This window comes from Lissotriton vulgaris, chromosome 7 (genome assembly GCF_964263255.1).
Source record: "Lissotriton vulgaris chromosome 7, aLisVul1.2, whole genome shotgun sequence".
Classification (NCBI taxonomy): domain Eukaryota; kingdom Metazoa; phylum Chordata; class Amphibia; order Caudata; family Salamandridae; genus Lissotriton; species Lissotriton vulgaris.
In genome coordinates, this window is record NC_141695.1 from 1,072,813 (window position 1) to 1,097,960 (window position 25,148).

Consider the following 25,148-nt stretch of genomic DNA (forward strand, 5'->3'; position numbering starts at 1 on the left):
ATCTGCTCCACTTCCTGTCTTCACCATTGCCTTACTGCTCCACTTCCTGTCTGCTCTACTTCCTGTTTGCTCCACTTCCTGTCTGCTCCACTTCCTGTCTTTATCATTGCCTGACTGCACCACTTTCTGACTGCTCCACTTCCTGTCACCGCCACTTCCTATCTGCTCCACTTCCTGTCTTCACCATTGCCTTACTGCTCCACTACCTGTCTGCACCACTTCCTGTCTGCACCACTTCCTGTCTGCACCACTTCCTGTCTTCCCCGTTGCCTGACTGTGCCACTTCCTGTCTTCACCTGTGCCTGACTTCTCCACTTCCTGTCTTTATCATTGCCTGACTGCGCCACTTCCTGTCTTTATCATTACTTGACGGCGCCACTTCCTGACTGCTCCACTACCCGACTGCTCCACTACCCGACTGCTCCACTACCCGACTGCTCTACTACCAGACTGCTCCACTACCTGTCTGCTCCACTACCTGTCTGCTCCACTACCTGTCTGCGCCACTTCCTGTCTGCGCCACTTCCTGTCTGCGCCACTTCCTGTCTGCACCACTTCCTGTCTGCTCCACTTCCTGTCATCACCATTGCCTTACTGCTCCACTGCCTGTCTGCACCACTCGTCTGCTCCACTTCCTGTCTGCACGATTGCCTGACTGCTCCACTTCCTGTCTTTATCATTGGCTGACTGTGCCACTTCCTGTTTGCGCCACTTCGTGTCTGCTCCACTTCGTGTCTTTATCATTGCCTTACTGCACCACTTTCTGACTGCTCCACTTCCTGTCTGCACCACTTCCTATCTGCTCCACTTCCTGTCTGCTCCACTTCCTAGCTTCATGATTGCCTGAGTGCTCCACTTCCTGTCTTTATCATTGCCTGACTTTGCCACTTCCTGTCTGCTCTACTTCCTTTCTTCACCATTGCCTCACTGCTCCACTTCCTGTCTGCACCACTTCATGTCTTCACCGTTGCCTGTCTTCACCGTTGCCTGTCTGCACCACTTCCTGTCTGCACCACTTCCTGTCTTTATCATTGCCTGACTACTCCACTTCCTGCAGAACTTCCTGTCTGCACCACATTGTCTGCTCCCCACCCCAACTCTGCTGATCTCTAAAGCTGCAACTGTTCAATGACTATCTGCTGATTTTCTCACGGGCGGGAGTGAGTATGCAAGTACATGAGGCCATGCATGCTCTTAGACTTAGATGCTTGTTTCCGGCCCAGGTAAGGCATGGCTTGGCTCGGGCTGGACTGTTCCCATGAGGCACAGGGTCAAGACTGATTTGCATATAGCTGTGTCTGAACCTTTGTGGCGAAGTGAGCTAAAGAACGATGATGGATTCAACCCGGATCAGTTGACTGGGGGTGAGTGTTTGATTGGTTCAGACGCTCCGTCCAACATCTCCTTGTGTTTGCTTTGTTCACCCTAAGTTGGCAGGGGTTATGCCCTGACGTGGGTCACTTGCTCACTTTGACACTGGATTAAACTTAGCTGAGCTGATGCGAGGTGTTACCTTGAAACCGGTCCCAGGATGCTTGATTCCGATTCAGGGAGACCTGGCTTGGCAGTTCGGGCTGGACTGTTCCCATGAGGCACAGGGTCAGACTGATTTGCATATGGCCATGTCTGAACTGGGGTGGCAGAGTGGGCTAAAGAACGATGATGGATTCAACCCAGATCTGTGACTGGGGGTGAGTGTCTGAAAAGTTTCAGTGCTCCGTCCATCATCTCCTTGTGTTTGCTTTACTCTTAAACTTTGCCACTTCCCGATTGCACCAGTTTTTGTCTACTCCAAATTATGCCTGCACCTCTTTTTTTCTGCACCACTTCTTGTGTGCACCCCACCTAACTCTGTTCCTGTCCAAAGTTGCTTGTGCGGGAGTTAGAACACGTACTAGAGACCGTGGGAGGTCCTAGACTGCACCACTTTCTGAGTTTATCACTTTCTCTCCACCACTTTGTCTTTGCTCTGCTCTCAGAACCCTGTCACTCAGACAGTGGTGCTCCAAGGATTCCCTTCTAAGGGATATCCCTAGTTCACCCTTCTTGGAATGCAGCAGTCTCCCTGACCCGCACCATACCATGTAGTATGGAGTCTCTTCTAGACTAGACCTCTAATGGACTGTGCAACACAGACGCTCCAAGCTTTCTTGACAACAATGTTTCAAGGTTCACCAGCCTCGAGCCAATGAGGGGCGGTCACTAACGTACTCTTCTTCTGTCCCTTTCCGCAGAGGTGCCAAATTCCTCGTCTTTGACCACGCCCGCGTCTCCAAAGTGCACGGGGAGAAGTGTGAGATGAAGATGCATGGAAACAGCAAGAACCTCTTCCGGCTCATCCTGCAGGAGAACAACCAGGGGCGAAAGGTGGAGTTCCTGCTCCGCACGGACACACAGTGAGTGTGAGGACTCTGGGAGGGAGTCCCAGTCCACCCCAAGGCTGCACCTCCCGCATCAGGTGTCCCAGTCCACCCCAAGGCTGCACCTCCAGCATCAGGTGTCCCTGTCCACCCCAAGGCTGCACCTCCAGCATCAGGTGTCCCAGTCCACCCCAAGGCTGCACCTCCAGCATCAGGTGTCCCAGTCCACCCCAGGGCTGCACCTCCAGCATCAGGTGTCACAGTCCACCCCAAGGCTGCACCTCCAGCATCAGGTGTCCCAGTCCACCCCAGGGCTGCACCTCCAGCATCAGGTGTCACAGTCCACCCCAAGGCTGCACCTCCAGCATCAGGTGTCACAGTCCACCCCAAGGCTGCACCTCCAGCATCAGGTGTCACAGTCCACCCCAAGGCTGCACCTCCAGCATCAGGTGTCCCAGTCCACCCCAGGGCTGCACCTCCAGCATCAGGTGTCACAGTCCACCCCAAGGCTGCACCTCCAGCATCAGGTGTCACAGTCCACCCCAAGGCTGCACCTCCAGCATCAGGTGTCACAGTCCACCCCAAGGCTGCACCTCCAGCATCAGGTGTCCCAGTCCACCCCATGGCTGCACCTCCATCTTCAGGTGTCCCAGGTGTCCCAGTCGACCCCAAGGCTGCACCTCCAGCATCAGGTGTCCCAGTCCACCCCAAGGATGCACCTCCAGCATCAGGTGTCCCAGTCCACCCCAAGGCTGCACCTCCAGCATCAGGTGGCCCAGTCCACCCCAGGGCTGCACCTCCAGCATCAGATGTCCCAGTCCACCACAGGGCTGCACCTCCAGCATCAGGTGTCCCAGTCCACCCCAGGGCTGCACCTCCAGCATCATGTGTCCCAGTCCACCCCAGGGCTGCACCTCCAGCATCATGTGTCCCAGTCCACCCCAGGGCTGCACCTCCAGCATCAGGTGCCCAAGTCCACCCCAAGACTGCACCTCCAGCATCAGGTGTCCCAGTCCACCCTAAGGCTGCACCTCCCACATCAGGTGTCACAGTCCACCCCAAGGCTGCACCTCCCGCATCAGGTGTCCCAGTCCACCCCAAGGCTGCACCTCCAGCATCAGGTGTCCCAGTCCACCCCAAGGCTGCACCTCCAGCATCAGGAGTCCCTGTCCACCCCAAGGCTGCACCTCCAGCATCAGGTGTGCCAGTCCACCCCAAGGCTGCACCTCCCGCATCAGGTGTCCCAGTCCACCCCAAGGCTGCACCTCCAGCATCAGGTGTCCCAGTCCACCCCAGGGCTGCACCTCCAGCATCAGGTGTCACAGCCCACCCCAAGGCTGCACCTCCAGCATCAGGTGTCACAGTCCACCCCAAAGCTGCACCTCCAGCATCAGGTGTCACAGTCCACCCCAAGGCTGCACCTCCAGCATCAGGTGTCCCAGTCCACCACATGGCTGCACCTCCATCTTCAGGTGTCCCAGGTGTCCCAGTCGACCCTAAGGCTGCACCTCCATCATCAGGTGTCCCAGTCCACCCCAAGGCTGCACCTCCAGCATCAGGTGTCCCAGTCCACCCCAAGGCTGCACCTCCAGCATCAGTTGGCCCAGTCCACCCCAGGGCTGCACCTCCAGCATCAGATGTCCCAGTCCACCCCAGGGCTGCACCTCCAGCATCAGGTGTCCCAGTCCACCCCAGGGCTGCACCTCCAGCATCATGTGTCCCAGTCCACCCCAGGGCTGCACCTCCAGCATCATGTGTCCCAGTCCACCCCAGGGCTGCACCTCCAGCATCAGGTGCCCAAGTCCACCCCAAGACTGCACCTCCAGCATCAGGTGTCCCAGTCCACCCTAAGGCTGCACCTCCCGCATCAGGTGTCACAGTCCACCCCAAGGCTGCACCTCCCCCATCAGGTGTCCCTGTCCACCCCAAGGCTGCACCTCCAGCATCAGGTGTCCCAGTCCACCCCAGGGCTGCACCTCCAGCATCAGGTGTCACAGTCCACCCCAAGGCTGCACCTCCAGCATCAGGTGTCACAGTCCACCCTAAGGCTGCACCTCCAGCATCAGGTGTCCCAGTCCACCCCAAGGCTGCACCTCCAGCATCAGGTGTCCCAGTCCACCCCAAGGCTGCACCTCCAGCATCAGGTGTCCCAGTCCACCCCATGGCTGCACCTCCATCTTCAGGTGTCCCAGGTGTCCCAGTCCACCCCAAGGCTGCACCTCCAGCATCAGGTGTCCCAGTCCACCCCAAGGCTGCACCTCCAGCATCAGGTGTCCCAGTCCACCCCAAGGCTGCACCTCCAGCATCAGGTGTCCCAGTCCACCCCAGGGCTGCACCTCCAGCATCTGGTGTCCCAGTCCACCCCAAGGCTGCACCTCCAGCATCAGGTGTCAAAGTCCACCCCAAGGCTGCACCTCCAGCATCAGGTGTCCCAGTCCACCCCAATACTGCACCTCCAGCATCAGGTGTCCCAGTCCACCCCAGGGCTGCACCTCCAGCATCAGATGTCCCAGTCCACCCCAGGGCTGCACCTCCAGCATCAGGTGTCCCAGTCCACCCCAGGGCTGCACCTCCAGCATCTGGTGTCCCAGTCCACCGAAGGCTGCACCTCCAGCATCAGGTGTCAAAGCCCACCCCAAGGCTGCACCTCCAGCATCAGGTGTCCCAGTCCACCCCAATACTGCACCTCCAGCATCCGGTGTCCCAGTCCACCCCAAGGCTGCACCTCCAGCATCAGATGTCCCAGTCCACCCCAGGGCTGCACCTCCAGCATCAGGTGTCCCAGTCCACCCCAGGGCTGCACCTCCAGCATCATGTGTCCCAGTCCACCCCAGGGCTGCACCTCCAGCATCAGGTGTCCAAGTCCACCCCAAGACTGCACCTCCAGCATCAGGTGTCCCAGTCCACCCTAAGGCTGCACCTACCGCATCAGGTGTCCCAGTCCACCCCAAGGCTGCACCTCCCGCATCAGGTGTCCCAGTCCACCCCAAGGCTGCACCTCCCGCATCAGGTGTCCCAGTCCACCCCAAGGCTGCACCTCCAGCATCAGGTGTCCCAGGCCACCCCAGGGCTGCACCTCCAGCATCAGGTGTCACAGTCCACCCCAAGGCTGCACCTCCCGCATCAGGTGTCACAGTCCACCCCAAGGCTGCACTTCCAGCATCAGGTGTCCCAGTCCTCCCCAGGGCTGCACCTCCAGCATCAGGTGTCCCCGTCCACCCCAGGGCTGCACCTCCAGCATCAGGTGTCACAGTCCACCCCAAGACTGCACCTCCAGCATCAGGTGTCCCAGTCCACCCCAAGGCTGCACCTCCAGCATCAGGTGTCACAGTCCACCCCAAGGCTGCACCTCCAGCATCAGGTGTCACAGTCCACCCCAAGGCTGCACCTCCAGCATCAGGTGTCCCAGTCCACCCCATGGCTGCACCTCCATCTTCAGGTGTCCCAGGTGTCCCAGTCGACCCTAAGGCTGCACCTCCATCATCAGGTGTCCCAGTCCACCCCAAGGCTGCACCTCCAGCATCAGGTGTCCCAGTCCACCCCAAGGCTGCACCTCCAGCATCAGTTGGCCCAGTCCACCCCAGGGCTGCACCTCCAGCATCAGATGTCCCAGTCCACCCCAGGGCTGCACCTCCAGCATCAGGTGTCCCAGTCCACCCCAGGGCTGCACCTCCAGCATCATGTGTCCCAGTCAACCCCAGGGCTGCACCTCCAGCACCATGTGTCCCAGTCCACCCCAGGGCTGCACCTCCAGCATCAGGTGCCCAAGTCCACCCCAAGACTGCACCTCCAGCATCAGGTGTCCCAGTCCACCCTAAGGCTGCACCTCCCGCATCAGGTGTCACAGTCCACCCCAAGGCTGCACCTCCCGCATCAGGTGTCCCAGTCCACCCCAAGGCTGCACCTCCAGCATCAGGTGTCCCAGTCCACCCCAGGGCTGCACCTCCAGCATCAGGTGTCACAGTCCACCCCAAGGCTGCACCTCCAGCATCAGGTGTCACAGTCCACCCCAAGGCTGCACCTCCAGCATCAGGTGTCCCAGTCCACCCCAAGGCTGCACCTCCAGCATCAGGTGTCCCAGTCCACCCCAAGGCTGCACCTCCAGCATCAGGTGTCCCAGTCCACCCCATGGCTGCACCTCCATCTTCAGGTGTCCCAGGTGTCCCAGTCCACCCCAAGGCTGCACCTCCAGCATCAGGTGTCCCAGTCCACCCCAAGGCTGCACCTCCAGCATCAGGTGTCCCAGTCCACCCCAAGGCTGCACCTCCAGCATCAGGTGTCCCAGTCCACCCCAGGGCTGCACCTCCAGCATCTGGTGTCCCAGTCCACCCCAAGGCTGCACCTCCAGCATCAGGTGTCAAAGTCCACCCCAAGGCTGCACCTCCAGCATCAGGTGTCCCAGTCCACCCCAATACTGCACCTCCAGCATCGGGTGTCCCAGTCCACCCCAGGGCTGCACCTCCAGCATCAGATGTCCCAGTCCACCCCAGGGCTGCACCTCCAGCATCAGGTGTCCCAGTCCACCCCAGGGCTGCACCTCCAGCATCTGGTGTCCCAGTCCACCGAAGGCTGCACCTCCAGCATCGGGTGTCAAAGTCCACCCCAAGGCTGCACCTCCAGCATCAGGTGTCCCAGTCCACCCCAATACTGCACCTCCAGCATCCGGTGTCCCAGTCCACCCCAAGGCTGCACCTCCAGCATCAGATGTCCCAGTCCACCCCAGGGCTGCACCTCCAGCATCAGGTGTCCCAGTCCACCCCAGGGCTGCACCTCCAGCATCATGTGTCCCAGTCCACCCCAGGGCTGCACCTCCAGCATCAGGTGTCCAAGTCCACCCCAAGACTGCACCTCCAGCATCAGGTGTCCCAGTCCACCCTAAGGCTGCACCTACCGCATCAGGTGTCCCAGTCCACCCCAAGGCTGCACCTCCCGCATCAGGTGTCCCAGTCCATCCCAAGGCTGCACCTCCCGCATCAGGTGTCCCAGTCCACCCCAAGGCTGCACCTCCAGCATCAGGTGTCCCAGTCCACCCCAGGGCTGCACCTCCAGCATCAGGTGTCACAGTCCACCCCAAGGCTGCACCTCCCGCATCAGGTGTCACAGTCCACCCCAAGGCTGCACTTCCAGCATCAGGTGTCCCAGTCCTCCCCAGGGCTGCACCTCCAGCATCAGGTGTCCCCGTCCACCCCAGGGCTGCACCTCCAGCATCAGGTGTCACAGTCCACCCCAAGACTGCACCTCCAGCATCAGGTATCCCAGTCCACCCCAAGGCTGCACCTCCAGCATCAGGTGTCCCAGTCCACCCCAGGGCTGCACCTCCAGCATCAGGTGTCCCAGTCCACCCCAAGGCTGCACCTCCAGCATCAGGTGTCCCAGTCCACCCCAGGGCTGCACCTCCAGCATCATGTGTCCCAGTCCACCCCAAGGCTGCACCTCCAGCTTCAGGTGTCCTAGTCCACCCCAAGGCTGCACCTCCAGCATCAGGTGTCGCAGTCCACCCCAAGGCTGCACCTCCAGCTTCCGGTGTCCCAGTCCACCCCACGGCTGCACCTCCAGGATCAGGTGTCCCAGTCCACCCGAAGGCTGCACCTCCAGCATCAGGTGTCACAGTCCACCCCAGGGCTGCACCTCCAGCATCAGCTCTCACAGTCCATCCCAAGGCTGCACCTCCAACATCAGGTGTCCCAGTCCACCCCAAGGCTGCACCTCCCGCATCAGGTGTCAGTCCACCCCAAGGCTGCACCTCCAGCATCAGGTGTCACAGTCCACCCCAAGGCTGCACCTCCAGCATCAGGTGTCACAGTCCACCCCAAGGCTGCACCTCCTGCATCAGGTGTCACAGTCCACCCCAAGGCTTCACCTCCAGCATCAGGTGTCCCAGTCCACCCCAAGGCTGCACCTACAGCATCAAGAGGATCCACTTCCCTCAAGTTAGCCACCATCTGCTCTGTTTCTGTCAACATAATATCTTCTAAAAAACAATTCTATAATTGCACCTGTTCTAAATCCATACCCCCTGTGGACCTGTAATATCACAGATGGACCTCCTGTATCTTATATTAGAACATTGGAATGTTGGGAGCTCCATTGCAGACAATGGAGTGCTCCCTGCTTCTACGGGCCGGTAAAGGCCTGCAGAGCAACATTTTAATGTTCTACAAAGGCTTTCCCGAAGCTCGAGGGGATTTATATCCCCTCGAGCTTCGAGAACCCTTTGTTTAATTTGTTAGGACATTCTGCCCTCTAGTGGCAGAATGTTCTAGTACCCTTATAGCCCTTCGTAGCAGGGCTATACCGGCTATTAACGTCCCGCTGTCTCGTTAACGTCCCTCGCCTTCGGCTCGGGCCTTTAACGATTCAGTGGGCCTTTAATAGCCGGTATATCCCACTACGGCGGGCTATAAGGCTAAAGTATAGCTGCTATAATCTATAAACCTTGGTACCTGTAATATCCCTGGCTCAAGTCTGCACTCCTGTAAAACTGAAAAGCCACCTCTGGTACCTCCCACTTTACTGTGACACTGGTACGGTCTCCTCTTATGCCCTGTAATGTCACCGGCTCCGTGCCTTGTACCTTATAATACACATGCTGTGTCCCTGGTACTGTCACCTCAGAATAGAAGAATTCTTTATTGCTTGTCTAAAAAGTCATTGCAATCAAAACATTAATATCCTGACTAAAAAGACACAATTCCCTAATTCTTCGATGAATGTACAGCGGTCACAAAATAATGTTTCTATGGTTACATGCCGTACTAGAACATTGATAACACATATAAACATCTTTTATTGCGGTCGCACATTGATCATAAAGCTAATAACATATTATTATCACATTCCTAGGAATATACAATAAAAACTATAGACATTATGTGCCATGGTGCAAATAAGCTATAAAGTGCGAGAGCTGTAAACATTATGTACCATTGTTCAAAGGAGCAATAAAGTGCCTCTATTCGCTTTGAAGATGACTGAAAGCGCCGAAGGGCCAGAGCTGTAAACATTGTTTGCCTTTGTGCAAATGAGCAACAAGCATTTACAATGCAACGGTCTCGCCTTTGTAAAAGTTAGAGCTTTTGTCATTGTTAATGACAATTTTTTCTGTATATGTTGTTGTAGAAATGTGAATGGTTTTACGCCCTCCTCACAGTCCCTCGTCCAGAAATACATGCCTGCTGCTCATGAAACTAGCAATAAATGACAGCTCCTTACCCATTTCCTCTGCTCAAATGCCGAGTGGGCAGGGGTGAACGCTTGCAGCGGGGGAGGTAAAGGGGGGGGGTCGAAACGTGCCCGTTTTCAATGCATGGCAAGAGGGGAAAGTTACACACCACACACCGTCCTGGCATGGAAAGATTATGAACGTATACTGAGGGATCCCTGGCATGGGAAGATTATGAACGTAACATAACATGTATTTGTAAAGCGCATGTTCACCCAGAGGTCTCTTGGCGCATGGGAATATTACAAACCCCTCTCGAGGGAGCCTTGGCGTGGGAATGTTTTACAGGTGTCCTGATGGAGGCCTGGCATGGGAGTGTTAGAAATCCTTTCCAAGGGAGCCCTGGTGCAGGATTATAACCACAACCTGAGGAGTCCCTGACACGATGGTCTACTGACATGAGTTGACTTTGCACCACTACAAAACTTTTTATTTACTGTACAGTTAGGAGGACTGTCAATATTGGATGTGAATGAAAAAGTGATGAAAACAGGTTTTGTTGAGGAAGCGGTGGCGGTTTACAGAACAGGGTATTTCTCGGCCTAAGTGCAGCATTAATCCATCCTCCGCCGCATGTGCCCTTTCCAAGAATCACTGCAACAACTCACCACAAAATGCCCCACTGTCACAGCCATGTTGGAAATGGCGCTTTCCCAGCCCTACCAGCCTTTCAGGGACTGCCCGAGCGCTGGATGCTTTTCAAAGGCAGTAACCTAAAAAGAAATCGCCAGAATTTATTGGGTCTGCCATAAGAGGAGGCGTCAAAGAGACCTATTGCTATCAATTCTTGACATGTTGCTTTGGCTGAGCCAAGAGAGTATTTGACACTCACCTGCTGCTATCGGCTGTTTAGTGTAATATTCTGCCATATAGCCAGTGCTTGCTACTGCAATCCAAGAGGGACTATTTGGTACCCCAAGACTACTTTGAACCATAACACATTAACATAGATGCAATGTATACAGCTGAGACAGCTTCCCGTGCAAACACACAGCCGCACCTGAGTACTTCACACAGGTCTTTAGAAGACCTTTTACGTGCCAACGAGGCTTTGTTGATTTTCACCCCTTCTTCTAAAGCCCCTGCAACTCCACCCCGCATATTGCTAGAAGAGTCTGCCCCCAGCCCCAATGTCCCGCAATTTTTAGTAGTCTTCCCCCCCCCCCCCCGAAATTTGGCTCTCTAGTTGCGCCTCTGCTCTTACTCATCCCAAACTTTTCAAACTATAATGATCTCCCGAAAATCCTTCGCAACTCTTCGCTTCTTCATCTGCGCGTACCCACCATTCCTAATATTGGCTCACTTCCTCCCTTCACTAATCCACCTGGATTAATATGGCCTCGTTCAAAATACTGGAGAAAATACTGAAGTAAATGCGTGAAATCGGAGAGAATAAAGTTAACAGATGTACCACAAGTAATCCTACAAGGGAAAAGGAACCACGTTACCAATCTTCTACCGATTTACATATAGCTTTGGAATCCGGAGTAGCGTGCTCCTCGTTGCGATGCGCTTCAACACCTCGTCAGCACTAGTAAGCGCTATATAACCAATGTACAACACACACAAGATTTAGTAGGCCTAATAGTTCTCTAATCATTTTTTTTAATCAAGGAGCCATCTTATAGCGTCCCAACTTTCGCGAACTCCAGGAACGTTTTTAAAAGACAGCCATTGAAAGTCCCCTCTTAGTCTTAATACAGTGCTTGGACTCGGCCTGCAGTCAGTAACGCGACTAAAAGCTGCTGCAAAGCAGCGCAGCGCTACCTCTAGTCAACAATGCGAAGTCTAAGCGGACCATAGATCTAACCACAATCGGATCTGATTTTGCGGTCTGGGGTCCAAACCTCGTGATTACCCGAGTGATGGACCTCAGAAGCATGAAAGGTTGATTCAAAGGGGTCGGTGACACTCGGGGAAACTTCGCAGCATGTATGGAACCCACCGAGCTCTCTCTCGCCTGTACCTTGTGGCCCCTCTGGGGGTGTCCTTGCGCCTGTCATCCGTGTAGCAGGGAGTTTAGACACAGCTGCAGCAGCATCTGTGACCTGGCCATAGCGTCTCGGAGGAGAGGTCACAGGTATAGCGCACAGAACTCTGTGCCTTCCCCGGGTCTCTCCCACGCTCTGCCATCTGCCATCGTCTGACCCGCTCTCACAAAATGAGGCTCTACCATATACATGTTGCTCCGTATTAAATAGATTGGCGTTTTGGTCAGCCAACTTAATTTAAAGAGCGACCAATGGTAATTCCATTGCCGTTTCAGGTGATAAGTGGTGCTGTAAATGCACGCGCTTCTTTTCTAAGTACTAAAAGTGTTTTATCCTAAACAGAGATGCGTATCACTTCGTACCCCCACAAAGATAAATAAGACTCTGTCGACTCCCCTCCTGCACTCACGTGACTATCACGTCATTTGTCTCGCGGGCGCCACTCTCTTAAAGAGGAACTCATTGTTGTTACGGCGAACTTTATTAAACAAGCACTCACCCGAGGTGGCGGTCGGGAGAAATGAGTAAACGCCTACCTCCGAATGACGGCGAGAAAAGGGTTGGGACTTAAAAAAAGACACGGAAACGCCCCCGAATCGCGTCCTGACGTTGTAAGAGTAATTGACAACGATGTCTTCCAATGGCTAGCCTCCATTTATGGAGCTAGCCAATGGAAGAAGTGGTGGGTTCAAGTCCCCAATACTGAGATAACATTAAATTTCGCCTGCGCGAGCACTGCTGCGCAGTGCTACGGCCAGGCGAAACCTAATAAAGAGCTTCTGTGCTGCTTTCTTGTATTCTTTAGAGCCTGGTTACCATAGTAGCTTATAAACAAGATCATTCAATGTGTCAGTAACCTAAAAACAACAACTTTATATTTCCTAATCCATTAAACTGCCCCTTTGGATACAGACACGAGCAATTGACCGCATTTGTTACATTTTTTCTCATATGACGTACCTGTGGAGTCGATTCGCCCGATAAGCATAACATTAGGGCCCGGCGGGCGGATCCTGCCGCCGCCTTAAGGAACAATGCTTTTAATTGTGCGCAGCGTGTTTTGACACGCACCTACTGTTTGCAGTAAGGTTTCAGGTGGCCACCCACACAGACACCATTCGGTGCTGGCCCATTGTTCTATCAGGTCAGCCTGGCCTCAGCCTGGCCTCCTTGGCTGCGTTTTATGCCCAGTCCTGATTTTTAAAATGTTTCCCTCCTTCGAGCCAAGAAGGATGCATCGGAAGCGGCCGGATTCGAGAGGACTGATGGGAATTCATCACAGGCCAGGCATGCTCCTTTCCCACTAAGGCTGCCTTATCCGCATTAAATGTGTCATTTCCCACCAGCAGCTGCTAGCTGGAGAGTCAGATGAAAACAGGGAGTGCATCCTTTGCTTGTATTAGTGCACCTCGACCCATAGACGTAAGGTCGTTGCCACTGAGGTGAATGACTAAAATGTTAGGAGGGGGGTCCCCCCCCAGCTAGTCTCAGCTGCAGCTTGTTGAGAAAGCTGTGCCATCGCATGCCCAAGGACCCCAACCAGGCCATCTGTGTGCTGTTGAACCCGTGCCTCCAGGTCCTGGTCTCTGCCTATTGCACCCCCCTAGCGATACACGACTGGCCGATCACCCACACCTTGTACCCTGATGAAATAAAGGAATGCAAATTTGTACACATCATTTAATTTTAGATATGCAATATACTATCTTGAATCCTGAGCGCACACAATTTACAATTACAAAACCACAATGTAGGTAAAAAATAAACATTACATGCTGTTAGCTTATAACACACTTCTACAAACCACCCCAATTTACGTTGTTCATCCCCCTTTTTGTTTGACCCCTCATGGGCGAATATAGCACTTATAGCAATGGGAGTCCCAGTGTCCCACCTTCTTGATGTCATTGGGGGGGAAGGCCCACCTTAAAAGCTGAGGTGGCTACTCCAAACCTGGAGGAAAGGCTGGAAAAATGCTTTCCGGGCCCAGAGTTTCCCGACAACTCAAGGCATGACCTCATAACCTGCTCAACTTGGAAGTTAGTGAAGGTCATGAGCTTATTGACAAATAGCCCCCTGTGTTGGGGCCGAGGGCAAGAAGTCTGAGACCAGTCCCACCTGGAGGTACCTCCTGTCAGCCAGAGTTTGTAGCAGTGTGACTTTCTTCTGCCCAGCCTGGTCCATTTGGAACTTCTCACAGATATTCTTAAGGAGTCTCCTAGCAACTGAATGTCCTGTCTGCATATAGCATCACTGACCCACACCTCTTGGATCAGGCTCCCAACTCGCGGACTCTGAAGGCCCCAAAAAATGTCAGGCTGAATGCAGCAGCGAAGAGGCTGGCCTCATGTGTAGAATATGGGGCCCTGTGCACTTCATCTATCATACCCTGTGGTGTGTGGAATTCAATTGGCGACCTGGAGTCTGGTACCTCTGTCTCCCCCTAGCCTATCCCTGAAGTGGCACGTCAGGGGGGAACGCCTGGAAGGGTCCTGTTGCCCCCGTGTTTCGTGTGGTGGCTCACTGTGGCTAAGTGGCCCGTAATCCCGGAGTGGCTCTGGCCCTTATCCTTGGCCATTAGAACAAAATGTTGCACCTTGTGCTCCAGTGTAACTGTATCACCGCCCCATGCTCCAGACACGCTGCGGAAAGAGGAGACGCAGGACTTGTACTGCCCCCTGGTCACCGCCCCATGCTCCAGACACGCTGCGGAAAGAGGAGATGCAGGACTTGTACTGCCCCCAGGTCACCGCCCCATGCTCCAGACACTCTGCGGAAAGTGGAGACACAGGACGTGGACTGCCTCCTGGTCCCCGCCCCATGCTCCAGACACGCTGCGGAAAGAAGAGACCCAGGACGTGTACTGCCTCCTGGTCACCGCCCCATGCTCCAGACACGCTGTGGAAAGTGGAGACACAGGACGTGTACTGCCTCCTGGTCACCGCCCCATGCTCCAGACACGCTGCGGAAAGAAGAGACCCAGGACGTGTACTGCCCCCTGGTCACCGCCCCATGCTCCAGACACGCTGCGGAAAGAGGAGACGCAGGACTTGTACTGCCTCCTGGTCACCGCCCTATGCTCCAGACACGCTGAGGAAAGAGGAGACACAGGACTTGACCTGCCTCCTGGTCCCCGGTGCGAGAGACACTCCACCCAGTTCCATTAAACGCTGGTCCACTGTAGCAGGTGCCAGTGGTGTGCAGGGAAAGAAGTCATCTCTGCTCTCGCTCACGGCCAAGCCTCCCAGAGATGGAGCTACTGAAAACGAGAGCGAGCGCCAGCTGCCACGTTCTTAACCCCTTGAATGTGCAGAGCCCGAAACTTCACCTTGTTATGCAGGCAAGCCCTCACCAGTCCCCTCAGTAGGCAGAGTACCAGTGGACATTTTGCAGAGTGCACATTTATTGTCTGCAGCACCGCCGTGTTATCCGACCAAAACAAAACCCTATCTTACGCCAAGCCCTGTGGCTACAGATGGAGGGCTGCCACTATGGGAAATAGTTCCAAGACTGTGACATTGGCTGTAATCTTTCTTTGGCGCCGTGCATTAGGCCATTTCTGTGCACACCACTCACTCTACATTATTGCGCCAAAGCCTTCCCTGCCTGATTTTTTTTTTTTTAACTTCATTTTTATTGCATCACCAATATAATTGTACAGACAAAATATTCAGCAATGTAAATACACCATGTACAAGATTATTATGATCTAGTCCGTCCTTCTCTGGAAGGTCCACCCTCCTTCTGGTGCGGGTGGCCGTATCCATGAATGCTTCTCGTAGCACCTTACAGTGTCTGACAGTATCAGTCGGCAAATCTTGCTGGGTTGCTTTTGTGATTTTCACCCCTCCCCCTCCCCCAATTTTGGTTCCCCAACAGCCCGCCAATTCCAGCTTCCTACCCACCCTCCCCCGTGGCCGCTCTGCGTCGAACATCAGTGTAAAAGTGTCTGGTGTGTTGTAGGAGGAACCGACTTTCGCTAAGGTGTGCTCTCCTGTATAGTGACAGGGCCTGCCCCATCTAGCTCACTCCCGCCCTCCAGCTCCTCAGCGTCCATATCCCGGAGCACCTGCACCATCACTTCCCATGCAGTAGCCCTCTCCAGAGCCTTCTCGTCATTCATCCTCCAGGCCATCTGGTACCTCAGGGTACTTTCACATGCAGCCCACCTCAGGCATTCCCCATACCATCTTTTATATGTGGGCCCCACTCTCGACTTCCAGTTCCTCGTAATCTCTCGCTTGGCCAGAATAAGTCCCAAGTCTATAAATTTGCTAGTAGTCTTGTTCCTAGGCGTGTGTGGGAACCAATGGAGGATGCTGACCGCTTTAGTGTACTGGACATCCCTGTCTGTCGCGCTATTAAGGGCCCGCCCAACTTCCTGCCAGTATTCTCCTAGAGAAGGACAGTCCCACAGCATGTGACCCAGGTCCGCCCCTACAGTATTACATCTGGGGCAAGCAGCGTTGTCTACCCCAAAATACTGTTGTATCTTCCCAGGTGTGAGGTATGCCCTGTGAATCACATAAAAGTGGATTAATTGAAACCTGGCGTTTCTCGAGCTCTTCCGTGCTCGCCTTAGCAACTGGCCCCAGGTCGTGTCAGGTATCTCCACTTGAAGGTCCAGCTCCCATTTGGGCTTCAGGGCCGTCAATGGCTGCAAGGCCTCCCACTGCATTCTAGAGTACAAGCAAGTGACCGCCTTAAAGGTCCCCGCTGCCATCATCGCGTATTGACAGGCCATAGAGGTGCCCGGCTCCTGCAACCCTTCCCCCCAGTGGGCTTGCATAGCGCCTGTGACCGCTGCATGCAACAAGTAGTCGCCCCTCGGCAGGTCGAAACGCTCCTGCAAATCTTGGAACGGCAGCAACACCCCATCCTCATAAAGATCACCCAACATTTGTATCCCCGCCTCCTCCCAACCTAGCAAGCGCGACCAGTCTCCTCCATGTGGGAGGGCCGTGACCATCCCTAACGGGATTTCAGGGGCATACATAAGGCGGACTCCCGCCCGTTTACGGGCCCGGTCCCAGCAAAGCCGGAACGTCTGCTCCTCGACCGTCAGATCTCCCACCCGGAGCTTCTGGTGTAGCGCGATGTATGCCAAAATATGCCGCGGGGTGCCTTCTACTCTGGCGTCCTCAGGGCCTCTATACACTCTCGCTACCTCCTGGGTAAAGATCTGCAGCTGCGCAGCCAGGTAGTACCCTTCAAAATCCGGCACCGCCATTCCTCCTTCATCCTTGGGGCGCAGCAGAGTGTCGAGCGCTATGCGCCTCCTTCCCGTGCCCCATAAGAACGCTATGACCAAGGACCTCAGGCGTTTAAAGATAGAGCTCGGGATCCACACCGGGAGTGTCCTAAAATAATACAAAAGCCTGGGTAGGGCCACCATTTTGAGCAGGGAGATCCTACCAGCCAGGGATAACGGCAGAGTCGACCAAAAGTCCATGGACCCCCGTAGGGCGTTAATACAGCGGGTGATGTTACCTTCCAACAAATCAGCCGGGGTATGATAAACATAGACCCCCAGATAATGCAGACATCGCGGCTCCCATCTAAGTTCTTGTGCGGTGAGTGGGCACGGTTCTCCTGATCTCAGGGGGAACAGGCAGGATTTAGGCCAGTTGACCCTCAGGCCCGACAACCGGCCGAACCGCCCTAGCAGCCGCCGCGCCCCTTCGAGCTCGGGGCCCGCATTGGCCAGAAACATCAGCAGGTCATCTGCGTACAAAGAAATGAAATGCGGCCTGCCCCTAAATGATAAACCAGCATAGTGGCGGCCTAGCTTGGCCTCCGCAGCGAAGGTTTCCATCGCCAAGGCGAACAAGAGCGGAGATAGGGAACATCCCTGTCTGGTGCCACGCCTGACCGGGTATTGCCTCGAGATCAGAGTACCCACTCGAACTCTTGCTACCGCGTCAGTGTACAGGACCTTGGTCCAGTTTATGTATCCGTCCCCCAGTCCGAAGCGTCACATCACCTCATACAGGTATCCCCACTCGAGGCTGTCAAAGGCCTTCTCTATGTCAATGGAAAGGACAAATGGGGAATCGGCAATCGGCCAGTCCGCACCCATCAGTCTCGTCAGTCTACGAATATTGTGGGTAGTGTTGCGTGTCGGAATAAAACCACACTGGTCCTTATGAACAAGGCTCGTCATATGCACCAGCAGTCTGTTAGCAAGAATTTTACTCAGGATCTTGTAGTCCGTCGTCAACATGGACAACGGACGGTACGAGGACAAAGCCGCACCCTCTCTGCCCGGTTTTAAGAGCGGGATCATGAGGGCCTCACTCATAGAACTCGGGAGCCGACCCTTCGTTTGCGCTTCATTGTACACCTCGCGCAGCCGAGGAGCAAGGCGCTCTAGATATTTGCTGTAGAATTCGATCGGGAGCCCGTCAAGTCCCGGGGTCTTGTTTCTGGCCATTTGCTTCACTGCACACCCTATCTCTACGAGTGTGATGGGCCGACCCAGCTCTTCTGCCTCTGAGTCCTCCACCTTTGGCAGTTGCAAGCCGTCTAAGAACTCTCCTAGCTCATCCGCCCCTCCTGTTTCACCACTCTCATAGAGCTCCTCGTAATAAGTACGAAACTTATTCAGGATCCCGGGTTGAGTATGGCAGGGCTCCTCCCCTATCTCCTGAATCAGCATGATCGGCATGCCCCTCCTGACTGGGTTAGCGAGCCATGCCAGCATAGACCCCGCCTTGTCGCCCTCCGCATGCGCCCTCGTCAAGTATGCCTTATGGTCAAAGCTGCGCAGCCGTTCCAACTCTACAGCCAGCCCCTCCCGCGCCCCACTAAGCCCCTCCTGCAACTCTGGGTGATTCGGGCGACTCTTCTTCAGTTCCCTCAGCCGTGTTTCAGCCTTATCCAAATCGTCCATCAAAGTCTTGCGAGCCCCAGCCGTGTGTCCAATACAGTGCCCCCGCACCACCACCTTAAACGCATCCCATTCTACCGCCCTCGTGGAGGCCGAGCCACTGTTCTCCTCAAAGTAACTCTCAATGCGGTCTCCCAGAGCCTCCCTGAACAACAGATCATCCAGGGTGTCAGGTTGCAAGCGCCATGTTGGCACGCAGTTAGCCGTTACCATCCAGTTCAGAGAGATCAACAAGGGGTTGTGGTCCGATATCGTCCTGGCCAAGTATTCCGCCCCACCCACCGCAGGGAGCACGCATGGCGAACAAAGAAACGCGTCTAGCCTTACATGCAAATCATGCAGGTGTGAGTGAAAAGAGTAGTCCCTAGTAGTGGGGTGCAACGCCCTCCATGCATCTGTAAGGGCCCAGCTCTCCTGCCATTCCAACCTACGCTTGGCGACTCTATGCACTGGGGACGCGCGCAGTGGGGGATGGGATCTATCCAATAACACATCCGCGACTGAATTGAAATCTCCCCCCAAGAGAACAGGCCCTGCCAAATAACCCGCCAGTTTGCCCGAGATCGTAGACAAAAATGCGGGCAGATCTACATTAGGGGCGTATACATTGCAGAAAGATATCACCCTGCCTCTCAGCCTCCCTTCCACCGCCACATACCTGCCTTCCGGGTCCACCAATGTTTTTGTCACCTGGAAGGGGACCCCCGCCCGTACCCAGATCAGTGTCCCCCTTGCAAAGGCTGAGAATGTCGTGTAAAACAGCTGCCCCCTCCAGCGTCTCTGCAGAGCAGCCCCTTCTTGCTTATTGAGGTGTGTTTCTTGTAGAAACGCTACATGAACCCCTCTACGCTTGAGGTACGCCTGAACTTTATGCCTTCGCGTCATGGATTGCATGCCCCTCACATTCCAGGACACACATTTCAATGCCCCATTACTAGCCATCCCCTCCCACACAACCGGACCATACAACAAAGAACAATGTCCTCACGTGTCCCGCGACCACGGGCCAACCCACCCACCCTCTCCAAACAGGAAGCCAAACCCCTCCAACAACAACTACCCCCCGAGCAACCCCAACTGCTCGCAACGCCCACCCCCCCAGGACAGGCCCCCCGCAACTGGAAGTACCCCCATCCAAACCAACACTCCCAGCCACCTCTCAAAGAAAGGCAGTAATGGTCGCAGTCTCCACTGCGGTGACCTTAGGGGCCAGTAAGGCGTGGCTCGGTGCGATAGATCCTCAAAGCAAATCAACCCCGCGCACTCCACCCCACAATCCCCACATCATTGCGCCCCAAAACCTCAAGTAACAGCATTCCACTGCCATGGGCCCAGTGCCCCGGTGTCCAACCAGCGAGTCCACACCACTAGTTCAGTTCAACACGCCTCAAGTATCTCTTCCGAAGTCTGTGGCGTCACAATAGGGCCCCGGGCTCCACCAAATTCCGATTGTCCCGTCTCCGAGCCCGTGCCCGGGTCCTCCTTGTCCGTGCCCTTCCCGGATTGACTTCTGGTGGTCCTGGATAAGTCCACTACCGCCTGTAGGGCCGCCTGCCTCTCCGCCTCTGTCTGCGACACCGAAGGTCTGCCGGTCCTCCTGCGGTTCTTCCTGATCCGTTGGGATTTCCTGACCGGTTGGGCCACCTTAGCCTCCTCCTCCCTGGCCTTAGCACCATCCGTTCCCGCTTTATAGGTGTCCCACCAGGTCCAAGCGTCCGCAGAGGATGTGAAGAAGAGTGATTGTTCGTCCACCACCACTCTCAGCTTGGCGGGGAACAACAGAGAGTATTTGATGCCTTCATCGCGGAGCTCCCGCTTAAGGGACAGAAAGTTCGCCCTAAGCCGCTGCGTCTCATATGTATAGTCCGGGAACATAGTGACCCTGCTGTTGTCCACTTGAAAGGGTCCTGTCTCTCTCGCCCTTTGCAAAAGCCAGTCTCTGTCCCGGTAATGGAGCAATTTGAACACCACTGGGCGAGGAGGGAGGCCCGAGGCCGGCGGGCGCGCCGGAACTCTATGCGCCTGTTCCAGGGAGAAGAAGGGGGACAGCCCCTCCGGTGCCACCTCCGTTCGTAACGAGTTATCGAGGTAGCTCACCATATCGTCGCCTTCAATTTTTTCCGGCAGGCCCACAAGGCGTATGTTGTTGCGCCTATTCCGGTTTTCCGCATCTTCGGCCCTCCGTTCCAGCACCTTCAAGCGGTCCATCACCTCCGTCATCTGCGCCTTCACCGCTGCGTGGCCCGGGGCTAATTCCTTAACTGTGATCTCCACGGATTTCACTCTGTCCTTAAGTTTATCATGGTCGGCCTTCAGGAGGCCCAGGCCCGTTGCCACCTGAGCTATATCTTGGTGCAGAGCGTCCTTGGTGGTGGCGATGGCCTCCAGGATACGGTCCTGCATCCGCTGTAACGCCGACTGGTCTCGATCTGCTCCCTCCGCAGCCTCCGTATCAGTTGCACCATCTCCCTTCCCTTTCGTCTTCCCCATCTGTGCCGGCCCGGGTGGGTCCGTCCTCGCTCTGTCACCGTACTTCGCCGGGCTTCGCCCTCAGGAAGATTCCCTGCAGCCACCGCGGAAAAGCCTGTTCCTTTCGTGCCCGGGGCACCGCTCAGGTCCCCGGATCCAAGGCCGTCTCTAGGGAACAGAGTCTGCAATAGGCCGTTAGCCCGGATGGCGCCAGTCGTGCTCAGAGGCCCGGGGCTTTCGTCACTGGGTCACAGCCACGCTGTCGTCGCCACCACCATGGGGCGGCTCCCAACCATCGCCCGAGGTGCGCCCAGGGTCCACTCCAACATCCAGGGATGGGTGCTATGCAGCCACTAACACCTCCGCACTGTAGGGGTAGCAGCTCTTAGTGGGGCTCTGGGCCGGCGACTCCGTCGTCTCCGTGTCTCATGCCACCGCCGCCATTTTAGGTCGAAGACTTCGTGCCTGAGTTCGACTATCAAAGCCGGAAAACTGGCTTGGAATGGCCCGGCGTCGTCCTCCGTGGGCACCGGACCCTCCGTGGTGCCTTCCCGTGTCGGATGATATCAATTACGTCGAGGTCCGATCAGATTTTCAGGATATTTTCCGGGATCGGGCACGGAGCTCCGAGCTCACGCCGCCTACCTCCTCGGCATCCAAGCCACGCCCCGCCTTCCCTGCCTGATGCCTCTGTAAAAAGGCACAGTTCGGGGCTGCCCGCCCAGGGGGCTCTCCATATCAGAGTCCCACTGAAGTCAGCCAAGAATTCCGCCCACATTCTAAGGTCCTGTTTCAACCCTTTGCTAAGTCTGACTGGGTGGTGTTTCTTTTCAACGTTAGCTGTGACCCTGGCCAGCCTTCTGACAAAAACCCTACCCGATGGGATCACCCTTGCTGCAAAATTTAGTTTAACCTGGAGGCTCTGAATGGTGCCCAAGGATGCTTTGTCCTTCGCCAACGTTGTCTGGATGTCCTGGATCAGGGCTGCACATTGTCCACCGGTAGTCTGAACACACCCTCCACTGTGTCTAGCTCAATGCCCAGAAACGTCCAGTCCTGCGCTGGACACTCTGTCTTCCCAGCTGCCAAGGGGACTCCCAGGTGTTCAGCCAGTCCCTGGATGTTTGCAGTGCCTCCATGCAGTCCTGTGTCCCCTCCTCCAGAATGAACAAGATATCGTTCAAGTAGTGTCACCCCTTTATACCATAAGACCATTGGAGTGCCCATTGCACGAAGCAGCTGAAGGCCTCAAAGTAGGCACAGGACACTGCGCAACCCATTGGCATGCACCGGTCATAATAAAGCTGTCCTTCCAACATAAGACGTCATGACCAGGAGAGACATAGAGGGAGGCCAGTGTGCGGTGGCAATTATAAGTACCTCACCCCTATCCTCTCTGCCGGATGTGATGTGGCCTTGGCACCGAACTTTGGGGAGCAATCCCTAGGGGTCTCCATGACTCGACTGTTGTGAAGTGCCGATTGTCGCTGCCCTTTTATGTGGGCACACTACGTGCGCCTCTGGCCGCCTCAGAGTGTTATGAGCTCCATCCCCCTTGGTTAGGCTTGAAGGGTCACCAGGCTTGCAGACGTCTTTTGATAAAAAGTGCATTATTTTAGATTTATTTCTCCTGCCGCTCTTATTCTCCACTTGCGATTGGCCCTGGAATCGTAGATCTTCAACCTTCTTGATTAGATTATCAATATCGGCTAATGTGAAGGATGCTTTGAAGCTGAGTGAGTTTCTTTTCCGATCCCCATGTAAGTTCAGTAGCCTTCCTTTTCCCCCTTATGTGGCAAGCAATGGTATCTGAAAAGTACTCACAGGTGAGCAGGCAACAGATGGATCCGATGGATGAAAGAGCAAATTGGGGAGAGATTGTGGCATAATGGCTAGGGCAGTTGACCTCGGGCTGGGGAACCGGGTTCGAGTCTCAGCAGGGATGCTCAACATTCTGTGATTCTGGGCAAATCACTTAATCTCCCCGAGCCTAACAGAAAATGAATGTGTCTGTCTGTGACGTAACTGGTGCTCGTGTAAAGCGCTCTGATAACTCCAGGTCTAGTGCGCGCTATATAAAACTCCATGGAAAAAATAAATCCAAGAGGGGTGGTCCAGCCCAGCCTCGTCTGGCGCAGACGGGCCCGCCCATAGCCTGGACTTTACCCGCGTGCTTCCCGCGTTGCGGGAGCACCCAGTGCGCTGTATAGCATTGAGGTCGTATGCAGAGGCAGCTGTGGGTGATGAAAGGGCCGCCTCTTCAGCCCTATGGTCTCATGAGGACTGACGTCCCGTTCCCTGCAATGCAGCAACACTACCCGTGTTACTGAATACATTTACCTTGTTGCTACTTTTCTTGGCCCAGGTGAAGCTTCACTGTGGTGACGCGAAAAAGGGGAACAAGGGGGACCCTACTCACGGCGGAACCAGGGCAATATGTTTATCCAAAGAACAATGGTTCCTGTGGCATAATTATTTATACAAAATACACAGTACAGCAGCTAAATAGCACTATTGGGTTTTAACAGAAAGGGGTTGGCAAGGAAAAAAGCACACTTATACCAATTTTTAGAAATTACTCTTGTATTTCAACTAGAACAAGTAGTCTTATAATTATAACAGCGACATATATACAAAAAAAGTGCGATGTGTCTCCAGTGATATTGTGAGCAAAAAACACAGAACTTAAAACAATAAGTGATCTGTACAATTTTTAGCTATGGATATTTACAAAGGGAAAATGATCAAACGCAATAGTAAATCAATTATAATCAGTGACTATCTACAATCATAGAGCACTGTGCTTGAGAGGTTCATTCCCTATGGCGTCGACGGCGTTTCGACCTGTTGGATGAGGGTCTCGTCAGGACTAAACCGTGATAGTTATATGTGGACTAAGGTGAACGAATTATACCTCGTGGTGTCTTTAAGTTACGCAACCCATGCGTGACGGAATAATTGAATTAACTTACAGTATACCCAGCCGGGCACTGTCGGGAAGCAAGATAAGACAATCAAGCGTTATTCTAACACGTACTACATAATAGGCATCAATATGCCAATAACTGGTCGTATTCTGTGACTTACCACTGTAGAGGGATAGCGTGGTAGTCTTAAATTTAGAGCTGGTGGCAATGCCTTTAGAACGGAAAACAGGAAGATGCCTGGTGACAGAAGGCCTTATGGTTAAAATGAGGCTAAGTTGTTAAAGGGATCTCTTTACACATAAAGGGTTAGGTGCCTACCTGCTTCCAAGACTCGGTTCGCACGATCGCGTTTCTCCGGTCGTCTGTGTAGTAACAGATTAGTTCCGGGTGTTGGACGTCATCACATTTATAACGTGATGCGTGCGGTGCTCGGGCACTAAACAGGGGGCGGGGTTTTTTCTTTGTTTGTAAACACGGGGTAGCATGATTTCTGTCGTGGTAATGGTCATTGCTAATATTAAGCATGGTGTATGGTGATTTAAAACTTGTATGGTATACCCAATGCATTGCAATTATTTAAGACAAAAATATAGAAGTGCAATTTACAATTAAGACGAAAACATACATTTACAGAAAACATTTTCTGCCATATTTCATCATCGTGTTTATACTCTACAATTCAAAGAAATGACATTATTTACATCCATGCATTATTAGAGATTCCTAAACAGGGTCAATAAAGAACCATTTCTAAAACACCCCTCATTCATACTCAGTTATACAGGTCTAGCTCCAAGATAATGACTTGATATAATCAAGTTGTCAGAGTAGAAACAAAGCCCCTCCATTCATCTGCAGAGTTTAGCCCCTCATTAATTGAATTGACTCTATCAATCCAGTGGCATTCACGTTGTTGTAATATTTGTGAAATGTCACCTCCTCTCTCGGGCACTGTCGCAGTGTCTATGACTTGCCATTTCATCTGATCTGCAGAGTGATTTTTTTCTTTAAAGTGACATACCAGGGGAGCTGTCAAAACAGCCTTTCTTATGCGGCTACGGTGTTGCCCTATTCTCGCCTTCACTGGTTGTTGTGTCTGCCCAATGTAGGGTAAACCACAAGGACACCAGATGCAGTATACGACATTGCGTGTATTACAGTTCGAGAAGAACTTAAGTATGTGTTCGCGATTGCCATATTTGAAAATGTTTGTTTTTTCTGTTAATGGGCAGATCACACGGTTGCCACAGGGATGATGGCCTAAGTTAGGTGGTAAATTCCAAGATGTTT

General features: G+C 54.1%; 1 protein-coding gene across 1 annotated transcript in view; it reads left to right on the forward strand.

The window, feature by feature from the left end:
- Nucleotides 1-25,148, forward strand: part of LOC147700475 (uncharacterized) — a 466,495-nt gene that overhangs the window by 367,695 nt on the left and 73,652 nt on the right. Inside the window, exon 12 of the mRNA XM_086929643.1 lies at nt 2,235-2,396. Coding sequence (XP_086785769.1) covers nt 2,235-2,396 — 162 coding nt within the window. The remainder of the gene's footprint in view (nt 1-2,234; nt 2,397-25,148) is intronic.